Here is a 14,740-nt window from a genome sequence, read left to right as displayed (position 1 = left end):
CGGGGCCGGGGCCGGGGCTGGCGGGCAGGGCCGGGGGCAGCAGCAGCGGGAGGAGGAGGAGGAGGAGGAGACTCTGGGCCGCCATGCTTGGGGGGAGGGGCGGGTCTGGGACCCCCCTGGGGACCCCCAGCCCCCCCCGGGAACCCCCGGCCCCGCCCCCTCCCCGCCCCGCGCTCCTCCGGGCCGCCAGGGGGCGCCGACCGCCGCCGCCGAGAACCCGGAAGTGGCGGCTGGAGCGGGAGCGCGCGAGCCAATGGGCAGTGGGGGACGGGGTTTTCCTGCCGCGCGGGCCAATGGGCGGTGGGGGGCGGGGTTTTCCTGCCGCGCGGGCCAATGGGCGGCGGGGGGCGGGGTTTTCCTGCCGCGCGGGCCAATGGGCGGCGTGGGTAGTGCGGCTCCGAGGCGGAGCGGGCCAATGGGCGGTGCCTGAGGGGGCGTGGCCGGCGCGCGCGGCCGCCATGGGGCTGCTGACGATCCTGAAGAAGATGCGCGAGAAAGAGCGAGAACTGCGGCTGCTCGTGCTGTAGGCGGGGCTAAGGGGGGCGGGGCTAAGGGGGCGGGGTCTGGAGGGGGCGGGGCTGCGGGGGGGCGCGGGGGGTGGGGGCCGCGTGGTGGGGGCGGGGCACGAGGGGCGGGTCTGGGTGTTATGCGGGGCTTGTGGGAGAGTGGGTGTGGCTTCCGAGGGGGTGGCCGTGTGGGTGGGGTCAGTGTGGGTGTGGCTTGCGAGGGTGTGGCCGTGTGGGTGGGGTCAGGGTGGGGTGGGGTGTGGTCTGGGTGGGTGTGGCTTGTGAGGGTGTGGTCAGTGTGGGTGTGGTTGGTGTGTGTGGGGTCGGTGTGGGTGTGGCTTGTGAGGGTGCGGTCACTGTGGGTGTGGTCAGGGTGGGTGTGGCTTGCGAGGGTGTGGCCATGTAGATGTGGTCAGTGAAGGTGGGGTCAGTGTGGGTGGGGTCAGTGTGAGTGGGGTCGGTGTGGGTGGGGTCAGTGTAGGTGGGTTCACTGGGTGAGGTCAGTGTGGGTGGGGTCGGTGTGGGTGGGGTCTGTGGGTGTGGCCATGGTGGCTGTGGCCTGTGAGGGTGGAGTCAGTGTGGGCGTGGTCATGGTGGGTGTGGTCATGGTGTGGTCAGCGTGGGTGGGGTCAGTGTGGGTGTGGTCAGCGTGGGTGGGGTCAGTGTGGGTGGCGTCAGTGTGGGTGGGGTCTGTCAGGGGCGTGGTCAGTTGTGGGGGTGGGGTCTGGTTGTGAGGGCGGGGCCTGCAGGAGGGGGCGGGGTTAGGGACTGAAGGGGCGTGTCCTGAGGCCCCGCCCCTCGCAGGGGATTGGACAATGCCGGCAAGACGACGCTGCTGAAGCGGCTGAACGGGGAGGACGTGGGGGGCACCTCCCCCACCCTGGGCTTCAACATCAAAACCCTGGAGCACCGCGGGTGAGGGGCGGGGCCGGGCTGACCCCTGACCCCGCTGACCGCTGACCACACTGACCACTGACCACACTGACCACACTGACCCTGCTGACCGCTGACCACACTGACCCTGCTGACCACACTGACCCTGCTGACCACACTGACCACACTGACCACTGACCACACTGACCCCTGACCCCGCTGACCACTGACCCCGCTGACCACTGACCACACTGACCCCTGACCACACTGACCCCTGACCACACTGACCGCTGACCACACTGACCCTGCTGACCACACTGACCCTGCTGACCACACTGACCACACTGACCCCTGACCCCACTGACCCCACTGACCCTGCTGACCACACTGACCACACTGACCACTGACCACACTGACCCCTGACCCCGCTGACCACTGACCCCACTGACCACTGACCCCACTGACCACACTGACCCCTGACCCCACTGACCCCTGACCCCGCTGACCGCTGACCACACTGACCCTGCTGACCACACTGACCACTGACCACACTGACCCCTGACCCTGCTGACCACACTGACCACTGACCACACTGACCACACTGACCCTGCTGACCACACTGACCACTGACCACACTGACCACACTGACCCTGCTGACCGCTGACCACACTGACCCTGCTGACCACACTGACCCCACTGACCCCTGACCCCGCTGACCACTGACCACTGACCACACTGACCCCTGACCCCACTGACCCCGCTGACCACTGACCACACTGACCACTGACCCCACTGACCCCTGACCCCACTGACCTCTGACCCCACTGACCACACTGACCCCGCTGACCCCACACTGACCACTGACCACACTGACCCCACTGACCCCACTGACCACTGACCACACTGACCCCGCTGACCACTGACCCCTGACCCCACTGACCACTGACCCCGCTGACCCCACACTGACCACTGACCCCTGACCCCACTGACCACACTGACCCCGCTGACCCCACACTGACCCCTGACCACACTGACCCCACTGACCCCTGACCACACTGACCACTGACCACACTGACCACTGACCCCTGACCCTGCTGACCGCTGACCACACTGACCCTGCTGACCACACTGACCACACTGACCACTGACCACACTGACCCCTGACCCCGCTGACCACTGACCACACTGACCCTGCTGGCCACACTGACCACTGACCACACTGACCACACTGACCCTGCTGACCACTGACCCCTGACCCCACTGACCCCACTGACCCCTGACCACACTGACCCCGCTGACCCCACACTGACCACTGACCCCTGACCCCGCTGACCCCTGACCCCACTGACCACTGACCCCTGACCCCACTGACCCCACTGACCCCACTGACCCCACTGACCCCACTGACCACTGACCCCACACTGACCACTGACCCCAGTGACCTCAGTGACCCCTGACTGCTGACCCCACTGACCCCTAACCCCCCTGACCCCGCTGACCCCTGACCACTGACCCCACTGACACTGACCCCGCTGACCCCACACTGACCCCACACTGACCCCTGACCCTGCTGACCCCTGACCCCACTCACCACACCGACCCCACACTGACCCCAGTGCCCCCCCAGTGACTCCCAGTGCCCCCCCAGTGACCCCAGTGCCCCCCCAGTGACCCCCCAGTGACCCCTGTGGCCCCCCACTGACCCAGTGACCTCACTGACCCCACACTGACCCCAGTGTCCCCAGTACCCCCCCGGTGACCCCAGTGACTACAGTGCCCCCCCACTGCCCCCCAGTGCTCCCCCAGTGACCCCCCTGCTGACCCCAGTGCCCCCCCCACTGACCCCACTGACATAGTGCCCCCCCAGTGACCCCCAATGACCCCAGTGACCCCACATTGACTCCACACTGACCCCAGTGACCCCCAGTGCCCCCCCAATGACCCCAGTGCCCCCCAGTGACTCCCCAGTGACCCCTCACTGACCCCTCACTGACCCCAGTGTCCCCCAGTGCCCCCCTGCGACCCCACACTGATCCCAGTGACCCCCCCGTGCCCCCCAGTGACCCCAGTGCCCCCCTGTGACCCCACACTGACCCCAGTGACCCCCCCCGTGACCCCCAGTGACCCCAGTGCCCCCCCACTGACCCCAGTGACCCCAGTGTCCCCCCAGTGCCCCCCGTGCCCCCAGTGACCCCCAGTGACCCCAGTGCCCCCCCACTGACCCCAGTGACCCCGTGCCCCCCCGTGCCCCCCCTGTGACCCCCCAGTGCCCCCCAGTGACCCCAGTGACCCCAGTGACCCCAGTGCCCCCCCTGTGACCCCCCAGTGACCCCAGTGACCCCCGTGCCCCCCCTGTGACCCCCCAGTGACCCCAGTGACCCCGTGCCCCCCCGTGCCCCCCCGTGCCCCCAGTGACCCCAGTGTCCCCAGTGCCCCCCAGTGACCCCAGTGACCCCCGTGCCCCCCCAGTGCCCCCCAGTGCCCCCCGTGCCCCCAGTGACCCCCAGTGACCCCAGTGCCCCCCCAGTGACCCCAGTGACCCCAGTGACCCCGTGCCCCCCCGTGCCCCCCAGGTTCCAGCTGCACGTGTGGGACGTGGGTGGGCAGAGCTCTCTCCGCTCCTACTGGCGCAATTACTTCGAGAGCACGGACGGGCTGCTCTGGGTGGTGGACAGCAGTGACCGGCAGCGGCTGCGGCTCTGCGCCCGCGAGCTGCGCGCCCTGCTGCGCGAGGAGGTACCGGGGGGACACCGGGGACACTGGGGACACTGGGGACACCAGGGGGACATTGGGGACACCGGGGGGACACTGGAGGGGACACAAGGGACATGGGGGGACACTGGGAGCTGCGCGCCCTGCTGCGCGAGGAGGTACCGGGGGGACATTGGGGACACCGGGGGGACATTGGGGACACCAGGGGGACACCGAGAGAACATTGGGGACATAGGGGGGACACACTGGGGACACCGGGGGGACACTGGGGGGATATGGGGGGGACACAGGGGACATGGGGGGACACTGGGAGCTGCGCGCCCTGCTGCGCGAGGAGGTACCGGGGGGACACCGGGGACATTGGGGACACTGGGGACATGGGGGGACACTGGGGACACCCGGAGGACACCGGGGGGACACCGGGGGGACATGGGGGAGGGACACTGGGACACGGAGGGCAGCACGAGGAGGTACCGGGGGGACACCGGGGGACACCAGGGACATGGGGGGGACACAGGGGGCTGCAGGAGGAGGTACCAGGGGGACATTGGGGGGGGACACCCAGGGACAGGGAGGGGACATGGGGACACTGTAGGGACACCGGAGGGGGACACGGGCGTGACACCAGGGGGACACGGGGGGACACTGCAGGGGGACACCGGGGTGGACGGGGGGACACGGTGGGGACACGGGGGGGACATGGGGGGACATAGAGACAGGGAGGGGACATGGGGGGACACGGGGATGGGAGGGACAAGGGGACAGGGGACACAGGGCCAGGGAGGGGACACAGGGCCAGGGAGGGGACACAGGGCCAGGGAGGGGACACAGGGCCAGGGAGGGGCCAGGGAGGGGACACAGGGCCAGGGAGGGGACACAGGGCCAGGGAGGAAGTGGAGGGCACAGGTGACCCCCCAGCGGTGGCAGGGGGGTGACAGTGTCACCGTCCCCCAGCGCCTGGCCGGGGCCACCCTGCTCGTGTTCGCCAACAAACAGGACCTGCCCGGGGCGCTGCCGGTCGGGGACATCCGGGAGGTACCCCCCGAACGGGACCCCCAAAACCCCCCGGGACTGTCCCCAGCACCCCCAAGGGCAGGGACACCCCGAATCCCGGGACCCCCAAAACCCCCCGGGACTGTCCCCAGCACCCCCAAGGGCAGGGACACCCCGAATCCTGGGACCCTGCAAACCTTCGGGGAGCCCCCAAACCGCGGGACCCCCTAAACCCTGAGACCCCCCAAACCCTGGGACCCCCCCAAACCTTCGGGGACCCCCCCAAACCCTGGGGACCCCCCAAACCCTGGGACCAACAAACCCTGGGACCCCCCAAACCCTGGGAGCCCCCAAACCCTGGGAGCCCCCAAACCCTGGGACCCCCCAAACCCTGGGACCCCCCAAACCTTCGGGGACCTCCCAAACCCTGGGACCCCCCAAACCCTGGGACCCCCCAAACCCTGGGACCCCCCAAACCCTGGGACCCCCAAACCCTGGGACCCCCCCAAACCCTGGGACCTCCCAAACCCTGAGCCCCCCCAAACCCTGGGACTCCCCCAAACCCTGAGACCCCCCAAACCCTGAGACCCCCCCAAACCCTGAGACCCCCCCAAACCTTGGGACTCCCCCAAACCCTGAGACCCCCCAAACCCTGGGGACCCCCCAAACCCTGAGCCCCCCCAAACCCTGGGGACCCCCCCAAACCCTGGGAGCCCCCAAACCCTGGGGACCCCCAAAACCCTGGGGACCCCCAAACCTTTGGGGAGCCCCCAAACCCTGGGAACCCCCAAACCCTGGGACCCCCAAACTCTGGGACCCCCCAAACCCTGGGGACCCCCAAACCTTTGGGGAGCCCCCAAACCCTGAGACCCCCCAAACCCTGGGACCCCCCCAAACCCTGGGACCCCCCAAACCCTGAGCCCCCCCAAACCCTGGGACCCCCAAACCCTGGGGACCCCCAAACTCTGGGACCCCCCAAACCCTGGGGACCCCCAAACCCTGGGACCCCCAAACCCAGGGACCCCCAAACCCTGGGGACCCCCCCAAACCCTGGGACACCCCAAACCCTGAGACACCCCCAAACCCTGAGCCCCCCCAAACCCTGGGACCTCCCCAGTTCAGGGGTCCCCATGCCGGGGTCCCCCCAGTTGGGACCCCCGGGGGTGACCCCCGGCCGTGTCCCCAGGCCCTGGAGCTGGACTCCATCCGCAGCCACCGCTGGCGCATCCAGGGCTGCTCGGCCTTCACCGGCCGCGACCTCCTGCCCGGCCTGGACTGGCTGCTGGACGACATCGGGGCGCGCCTGTGCCCCCCGGACTGACCCCCGGTGACACCGAGTGACACCCAGTGACACCGAGAGACACCTGAGTGACACCCAGTGACCCCGGACTGACCCCCGGTGACACCGAGTGACACCCAGTGACACCAGAGTGACACCGAGAGACACCGGAGTGACACCCAGTGACCCCGGACTGACCCCCGGTGACACCGAGTGACACCAGAGTGACACCAAGAGACACCGGAGTGACACCCAGTGACACCCAGTGACCCCGGACTGACCCCCGGTGACACCCAGTGACACCAGAGTGACACCGAGAGACACCGGAGTGACACCCAGTGACACCCAGTGACCCCGGAGTGACCCCCGGTGACACCGAGTGACACCCAGTGACCCCGAGAGACACCGGAGTGACACCCAGTGACACCCGGTGACACCGAGTGACACCCAGTGACACCCGGTGACCCCAGAGTGACCCCCGGTGACACCCGGTGACACCAGAGTGACACCCAGTGACCCCGGAGTGACCCCCGGTGACACCCAGTGACACCAGAGTGACACCAGAGTGACACCCGACTGACCCCCGGTGACACCGAGTGACACCAGAGTGACACCGAGAGACACCAAGACACACCGGAGTGACATCAGAGTGACCCACAGTGACACCCGACTGAGCCCCAGTGACACCCAGTGACACTGGAGTGACACCGGAGTAACATCGGAGTGACGCCCAGTGACCACCGGTGACACCCAGTGACACCAGAGTGACACCGGAATGACCCCCAGTGACCCCGGAGTGACCCCCGGTGACATCAGAGTGACCCCCAGTGACACCCAGTGACACCCGACTGACCCCCGGTGACACCAGAGTGACACCCAGTGACCCCGGAGTGACCCCCGGTGACACCAGAGTGACCCCCAGTGACACCCAACTGACCCCCGGTGACACCAAGAGACGCTGGAGTGACACCGAGAGACACCGAGAGACACCGGAGTGACATCAGAGTGACCCCCAGTGACCCCGGAGTGACCCCCGGTGACACCAGAGTGACCCCCAGTGACACCCAACTGACCCCCGGTGACACCAAGAGACGCTGGAGTGACACCGAGAGACACCGAGAGACACCGGAGTGACATCAGAGTGACCCCCAGTGACCCCGGAGTGACCCCCGGTGACACCCAGTGACACCGCGTGACACCGAGAGACACCGGAGTGACATCGGAGTGACCCCCGGTGACACCCGACTGACCCCCAGTGACACCAGAGTGACCCACAGTGACACCCGACTGAGCCCCAGTGACACCCAGTGACACTGGAGTGACACCGGAGTAACATCGGAGTGACGCCCAGTGATCCCCGGTGACACCCAGTGACACCGAGTGACACCCGACTGAGCCCCAGTGACACTGGAGTGACATCGGAGTGACCCCCAGTGACACCCGACTGACCCCCAGTGACACCAGAGTGACCCACAGTGACACCCGACTGAGCCCCAGTGACACCCAGTGACACTGGAGTGACACTGGAGTAACATTGGAGTGACGCCCTGTGACCCCTGGTGACACCCAGTGACACCAGAGTGACACCGAGAGACAGCGGACTGACCCCTGGTGACACTGAAGTGACCCCCAGTGACCCTGGGGTGACCCCCAGTGACACCCAGTGACACCAGAGTGACACCAAAGTGACCCCCAGTGACCCTGGAGTGACCCCTGGTGACACCCAGTGACACCGAGAGACACCAGAGTGACACCGAGAGACACTGTACTGACCTCCGGTGACCCCCAGTGACCCCGGAGTGACACTGGAGTGACCCCAGACTGACCCCCAATGACCCGAGTGACACCGAGTGACCCCCAATGACCCCAAAGTGACACTGAGTGACCCCCAGTGACCCGAGAGACACCAGAGTGACCCCCAGTGACCCCGGAGTGACCCTGGAGTGACCCTGAGTGACCTCAAGGGACCCCGGAGTGACCCCGGTCCCAGGACCCCCCCCCCCAAACCCGGGGTCCAGCCCGGAGCCCCCCTTGGACAACGGGGGGGGGGGGGGGTCCTGACCTGTCCCCTCCCCCCAGGCCGGGTTTGGGGTGTTTGGGGTCAGTTCTGGGGTGTTTGGGGTGTTTGGGGTCAGTTCTGGGGGTTTGGGGTCAATTCTGGGGGTTTGGGGTCAATTCTGGGGTGTTTGGGGTCAGTTCTGGGGGTTTTGGGGTGTTTGGGGTCAGTTTTGGGGGATTTGGGTCAGTTCTGGCTGTTTGGGGTCAGTTCTGGGGGGTTTGGGGTCAGTTCTGGGGGTTTGGGGGGTTTGGGGTCAGTTCTGGGGTGTTTGGGGTCAGTTCTGGGGGTTTGGGGGGGTTTGGGGTCAGTTCTGGGGGGTTTGGGGTCAGTTTTGGGGGATTTGGGGTCAATTCTGGGGGTTTGGGGTCAGTTCTGGGGGGTCTGGGGTGTTTGGGGTCAGTTCTGGGGGTTTGGGGTCAGTTCTGGAGGTTTGGGGGGGTTTGGGGTCAGTTTTGGGGGGTTTGGGGTCAATTCTGGGGGTTTGGGGTCAGTTCTGGGGTGTTTGGGGTCAGTTCTGGGGGGTTTGGGGTCAGTTCTGGCGGTTTTGGGGTCAGTTCTGGGGGTTTGGGGTCAGTTCTGGGGGGTTTGGGGGGGTTTGGGGTCAATTCTGGGGTGTTTGGGGTCAGTTCTGGGGTGTTTGGGGTCAGTTCTGGGGGTTTGGGGTCAATTCTGGGGGTTTGGGGTCAGTTCTGGGGGTTTGGGGTCAATTCTGGGGTGTTTGGGGTCAGTTCTGGGGGGTTTGGGGTCAGTTCTGGGGGTTTTGGGGTGTTTGGGGTCAGTTCTGGGGGGTTTGGGGTCAGTTCTGGGGGTTTGGGGTGAGTTCTGGGGGTTTTGGGGGGTTTGGGGTCAGTTCTGGTGGATTTGGGGTCAATTCTGGGGTGTTAGGGGTCAGTTCTGGGGTGTTTGGGGTCAGTTCTGGGGTGTTTGGGGTCAGTTCTGGGGTGTTTGGGGTCAGTTCTGGTGGATTTGGGGTCAGTTCTGGGGGTTTGGGGTCAATTCTGGGGGTTTGGGGTCAGTTCTGGGGTGTTTGGGGTCAGTTCTGGTGGATTTGGGGTCAGTTCTGGCGGTTTTGGGGCAGTTTGGGGTCAGTTCTGGGGGTTTTGGGGGGTTTGGGGTCAGTTCTGGGGTGTTTGGGGTCAGTTCTGGTGGATTTGGGGCAGTTTGGGGTCAGTTCTGGGGGGTTTGGGGTTAGTTCTGGGGGTTTGGGGTCAATTCTGGGGTGTTAGGGGTCAGTTCTGGGGTGTTTGGGGTCAGTTCTGGAGGATTTGGGGTCAGTTCTGGGGGGTTTGGGGGGTTTGGGGTCAATTCTGGGGGTTTGGGGTGTTTGGGGTCAGTTCTGGGGGGTTTGGGGTCAGTTCTGGGGGGTTTGGGGTCAATTCTGGGGGGTTTGGGGTCAGTTCTGGGGGGTTTGGGGTCAGTTCTGGCTGTTTGGGGTCAGTTCTGGTGGATTTGGGGTCAGTTCTGGGGGGTTTGGGGTCAGTTTTGGCTGTTTGGGGTCAGTTCTGGGGGTTTGGGGTCAGTTCTGGGGGGTTTGGGGTCAGTTTTGGCTGTTTGGGGTCAGTTCTGGGGGTTTGGGGTCAGTTCTGGGGGTTTGGGGTCAGTTCTGGCCGTTTTGGGGTCAGTTCTGGGGGTTTTGGGGTGTTTGGGGTCAGTTCTGGCTGTTTGGGGTCAGTTCTGGTGGATTTGGGGTCACTTCTGGTGGATTTGGGGTCAGTTCTGGGGGTTTTGGGGTCCCGACCCCTCCCGGTGCCAATAAAGTCGATGGGAACTTTGGGGTGTCCTGAGGAGCCGAAATGGGGCTGGGGGAGCGCGGGGGGGAGAGGGGGGGCAACTCTGGGGGTTTGGGGTCAGTTTGGGGGTTCCGGGGGCAGTTTGGGGTCAGTTTTGGGGCGGTTTGGGGGTTCCTGGAGCAGTTTTGGGGTTCCTGGGGCAGTTTTGGTGCAGTTTTGGAGTTCTTGAGGCAGTTTTGGGGTTCCTGAGGCACTTTCGGGGCATTTTTGGGGCCGTTTTGGGGTTCCTGGAGCCGTTTTGGGGCAGTTTTGGGGGTTCCTGGGGCAGTTTTCGGGGTTCCTGGAGCAGTTTTGGGGTTCCTGGGGCAGTTTGGGGGTTCCTGGGGCAGTTTTGGGGCAGGTTTGGGGCAGGTTTGGGGTTCCTGGAGCAGTTTTGGGGCAGTTTTGGGGTTCCTGGGGCAGATTTGGGGGTTCCTGGAGCAGTTTTGGGGTTCCTGGGGCAGTTTTGGGGCAGTTTGGGGGTTCCTGGGGCAGTTTTGGGGCAGTTTGGGGGTTCCTGGGGCAGTTTTGGGGCAGTTTTGGGGCAGTTTTGGGGCAGTTTGGGTCAGTTTTGGGGCACTTAGGGGCAGTTTTGGGGCAGTTTTGGGGTTCCTGGAGCAGTTTTGGGGTTCCTGGGGCAGTTTGGGGGCAGTTTTGGGGTAGTTTCGGGGTTCCTGGGGCAGTTTTGGGGCAGTTTTGGGCACTTTGGGGCAGTTTTGGGGCAGTTTTGGGGTTCCTGGGGCAGTTTGGGGGTTCCTGGGGCAGTTTTGGGGTTCCTGGGTCAGTTTTGGGGCAGTTTTGGGGCAGTTTGGGGCAGTTTTGGGGCAGTTTGGGCACTTTGGGGCAGTTTTGGGGCAGTTTTGGGGTTCCTGGGGCAGATTTGGGGCAGTTTTGGGCAGTTTTGGGGCAGTTTTGGGGTTCCTGGGGCAGATTTGGGGCAGTTTTGGGGCAGTTTTGGGGCAGTTTTGGGGTTCCTGGGGCAGTTTTGGGCACTTTGGGGCAGTTTTGGGGCAGTTTTGGGCACTTTGGGGCAGTTTTGGGGTTCCTGGGGCACTTTGGGGCAGTTTTGGGGCAGTTTGGGGCAGTTTTGGGCACTTTGCGGCAGTTTTGGGGCAGTTTTGGGGGTTCCTGGGGCAATTTTGGGGCAGTTTTGGGGCAGTTTTGGGGTTCCTGGGGCAGTTTTGGGGCAGTTTTGGGCAGTTTGGGGCTGTTTGGGGCAGTTTTGGGCACTTTGGGGCAGTTTTGGGTTTCCTGGGGCAGTTTTGGGGCAGTTTTGGGGCAGTTTTGGGGCAGTTTGGGGCAGTTTTGGGGCAGTTTTGGGGCAGTTTTGGGGTTCCTGGGGCAGTTTTGGGGCAGTTTTGGGGCAGTTTTGGGCAGTTTTGGGGCAGTTTGGGGCAGTTTTGGGGCAGTTTTGGGGTTCCTGGGGCAGTTTTGGGGCAGTTTTGGGGCAGTTTTGGGGCAGTTTGCGGCAGTTTTGGGACAGTTTTGGGGCAGTTTTGGGGCAGTTTTGGGCAGTTTTGGGGCAGTTTTGGGCAGTTTTGGGCAGTTTTGGGGCAGTTTTGGGCAGTTTTGGGGCAGTTTTGGGGTTCCTGGGGCAGTTTTGGGGCAGTTTTGGGGCAGTTTTGGGGTTCCTGGGGCAGTTTTGGGGCAGTTTGGGGCAGTTTTGGGGTTCCTGGGGCAGTTTTGGGCAGTTTTGGGGCAGTTTTGGGGTTCCTGGGGCAGTTTTGGGGCAGTTTTGGGCACTTTGGGGCAGTTTGGGGCAGTTTTGGGCACTTTGGGGCAGTTTTGGGTTTCCTGGGGCAGTTTTGGGGCAGTTTTGGGCAGTTTTGGGGCAGTTTGGGGCAGTTTTGGGGCAGTTTTGGGGTTCCTGGGGCAGTTTGGGGCAGTTTTGTGGCAGTTTTGGGGCAGTTTGGGGCAGTTTTGGGGCATTTTGGGGCGGTTTTGGGGCAGTTTTGGGGCAGTTTGGGGCAGTTTTGGGGCAGTTTTGGGGCAGTTTTGGGGCAGTTTTGGGGCAGTTTTGGGGTTCCTGGGGCAGTTTTGGGGCAGTTTTGGGGCATTTTGGGGCAGTTTTGGGGCAGTTTTGGGGTTCCTGGGGCAGTTTTGGGGCAGTTTTGGGGCAGTTTGCGGCAGTTTTGGGGCAGTTTTGGGCAGTTTTGGGGCAGTTTGGGGCAGTTTTGGGGCAGTTTTGGGGTTCCTGGGGCAGTTTTGGGGCAGTTTGGGGCAGTTTTGGGGCAGTTTTGGGCAGTTTTGGGGTTCCTGGGGCAGTTTTGGGCACTTTGGGGCAGTTTTGGGGCAGTTTTGGGCAGTTTTGGGGCAGTTTGGGGCAGTTTTGGGGCAGTTTTGGGCACTTTGGGGCGCTCACAACGACTCAGCCTTTGCGCGGGGGGGTCTCAATCCTTTATTGAGGGGTGGGGGGGATTTGGGGGGATTTGGGGGGGATTTGGGGGGGATTTGGGGGCGCTCAGGGCAGCGGCCCCGCCCCTCCCGGGGGGTCCCTGAAGGCGGGGGGGGGCAGCAGCGGCCCCTCCCCCCCCTCCTCATCCTCATCCTCGGCCCCGCCCCACGCGGACACCTGGAGGGGGAGGGGACAGCGGGGGGGGCGGGGTCACCCGGGGGTGTCACCCCTCCCCTCCCCCCTCCCCCCGGGACCCCCGAGGGCCCCGCCCCCCCCTCACCGTGTCCCGCGGGGGGGTCCCCGGCGCGGGGGGGGTCCCCAGGACCCTCTGCAGAACCTCGGTCACGTGACGGCTCAGGGCGGCCCTTTCCAGCGCCATGGCCTGCGCCTGGGGACCCCAAAACACGATGGGACCCCCCCGGGACCCCCCGGGACCCCCAAACCACCCCCGGGACCCCCAAACCACCCCCGGGACCCCCCCGGGACCCCCAAACCACCCCCGGGACCCCAAAACCTCCCCGGGACCCCCCCCGGGACCCCCAAACCACCCCCGGGACCCCCAAACCTCCCCGGGACCCCCCGGGACCCCCAAACCTCCCCGGGACCCCCAAACCTTCCCGGGACCCCCAAACCACTCCTGGGACCCCCCAGACCCTGCTGAGACCCCCAAACCACCCCGGGACCCCCAGACCCTGCTGAGACCCCCAGGACAACCCCAGGACCCCCAAACCCTCCCAGGACCCCCAAACCCCCCCCGGGACCCTCCCAGGACCCCCGGGACACCCCCGGGACCCTCCCAGGACCCTCCCAGGACCCCCAAACCCCCCCCCGGACCCCCCGGCCCTGACCAGCCCCCTCAGCCGCTCCTCCAGCTGCAGGTTGAGGCGCTGGGAGTTGGCGTAATCGTCCTGGAGCCTGCGGGAGCAAACCGGGATCAACCGGGAGCAAACTGGGAGCAAACTGGGAGCAAACTGGGAGCAAACTGGGAGCAAACTGGGAGCAAACTGGGAGCAAACTGGGAGCACTGGGAGCAAACCGGGAGCAAACTGGGAGCAAACTGGGAGCAAACCGGGAGCAAACTGGGAGCAAACTGGGATCAACCGGGATCAACCGGGAGCAAACTGGGAGCAAACTGGGAGCAAACTGGGAGCAAACTGGGAGCACTGGGAGCAAACTGGGAGCAAACCGGGAGCAAACCGGGAGCAAACTGGGAGCACTGGGAGCAAACTGGGATCAACCGGGATCAACCGGGAGCAAACTGGGAGCAAACTGGGAGCAAACTGGGATCAACCGGGATCAACCGGGAGCAAACTGGGAGCAAACCGGGATCAACCGGGAGCAACCGGGAGCAAACTGGGAGCAAACTGGGAGCAAACTGGGAGCAAACCGGGATCAACCGGGAGCAAACTGGGAGCAAACTGGGATCAACCGGGAGCAACCGGGAGCAAACTGGGAGCAAACTGGGAGCACTGGGAGCAAACTGGGAGCAAACTGGGAGCAAACTGGGAGCAAACTGGGAGCAAACCGGGAGCAAACCGGGAGCAAACTGGGAGCAAACTGGGAGCAAACTGGGAGCAAACCGGGATCAACCGGGAGCAAACTGGGAGCACTGGGAGCAAACTGGGAGCAAACTGGGATCAACCGGGAGCAAACCGGGAGCAAACTGGGAGCAAACTGGGATCAACCGGGATCAACCGGGATCAAACTGGGAATCAACTGGGAGCAAACCGGGAGCAAACTGGGAGCAAACTGGGAGCAAACCGGGAGCAAACTGGGAGCAAACTGGGAGCACTGGGAGCAAACTGGGAGCAAACTGGGAGCAAACCGGGAGCAAACTGGGAGCAAACTGGGAGCAAACTGGGAGCAAACTGAGAGCACTGGGAGCAAACTGGGAGCAAACCGGGAGCAAACTGGGAGCAAACTGGGAGCAAACTGGGAGCAAACTGGGAGCAAACTGGGAGCAAACCGGGAGCAAACTGGGAGCAAACTGGGAGCAAACTGGGATCAACCGGGATCAACCGGGAGCAAACTGGGAGCAAACTGGGAGCAAACCGGGAGCAAACTGGGAGCAAACTGGGAGCAAACCGGGAGCAAACTGGGAGCAAACTGGGAGCAAACTGGGATCAACCGGGATCAACCGGGAGCAAACTGGGA

At 64.6% G+C, this 14,740-nt stretch overlaps 1 protein-coding gene across 3 annotated transcripts; it reads left to right on the top strand.

The window, feature by feature from the left end:
- Positions 1 to 355: 355 nt before the first annotated feature.
- Positions 356 to 8,344, top strand: ARL2 (ARF like GTPase 2). 3 transcript variants are annotated; one of them, XM_086870958.1, is made up of 6 exons: positions 356 to 523; positions 1,311 to 1,421; positions 3,953 to 4,115; positions 5,046 to 5,126; positions 6,271 to 6,452; positions 6,661 to 8,344. In XM_086870958.1, the coding sequence occupies exons 1-5, from the start codon at positions 459 to 461 to the stop codon at positions 6,403 to 6,405; spliced, it is 555 nt and encodes a 184-aa protein (XP_086727084.1). In that variant the 5' UTR covers positions 356 to 458; the 3' UTR covers positions 6,406 to 6,452; positions 6,661 to 8,344. The 3 variants fall into 3 exon arrangements, with proteins under 3 accessions (XP_086727084.1, XP_086727086.1, XP_086727083.1); XM_086870960.1 differs by having other exon boundaries at positions 389 to 523; positions 6,297 to 8,344; XM_086870957.1 differs by having other exon boundaries at positions 389 to 523; positions 6,271 to 8,344.
- The last annotated feature ends 6,396 nt before the right edge of the window (positions 8,345 to 14,740 follow it).

Source organism: Cyanistes caeruleus, chromosome 34 (genome assembly GCF_971803275.1).
Source record: "Cyanistes caeruleus chromosome 34, bCyaCae1.hap1.1, whole genome shotgun sequence".
Lineage (NCBI taxonomy): Eukaryota > Metazoa > Chordata > Aves > Passeriformes > Paridae > Cyanistes > Cyanistes caeruleus.
The sequence above is the reverse complement of the archived record's forward strand: the minus strand, read 5'-3'. Positions and strand labels throughout refer to the sequence as shown.

What these genes read in the sequence shown, in the direction of transcription:
- ARL2 (XM_086870958.1), top strand. Translation starts at nt 459, where the DNA reads ATGGGGCTGCTGACGATCCTGAAGAAGATGCGCGAGAAAGAGCGAGAA. An exon ending in AAAACCCTGGAGCACCGCGG is followed by an intron (nt 1,422 to 3,952) that starts GTGAGGGGCGGG and finishes CGTGCCCCCCAG; the next exon opens with GTTCCAGCTGCACGTGTGGG. An exon ending in GCGCCCTGCTGCGCGAGGAG is followed by an intron (nt 4,116 to 5,045) that starts GTACCGGGGGGA and finishes ACCGTCCCCCAG; the next exon opens with CGCCTGGCCGGGGCCACCCT.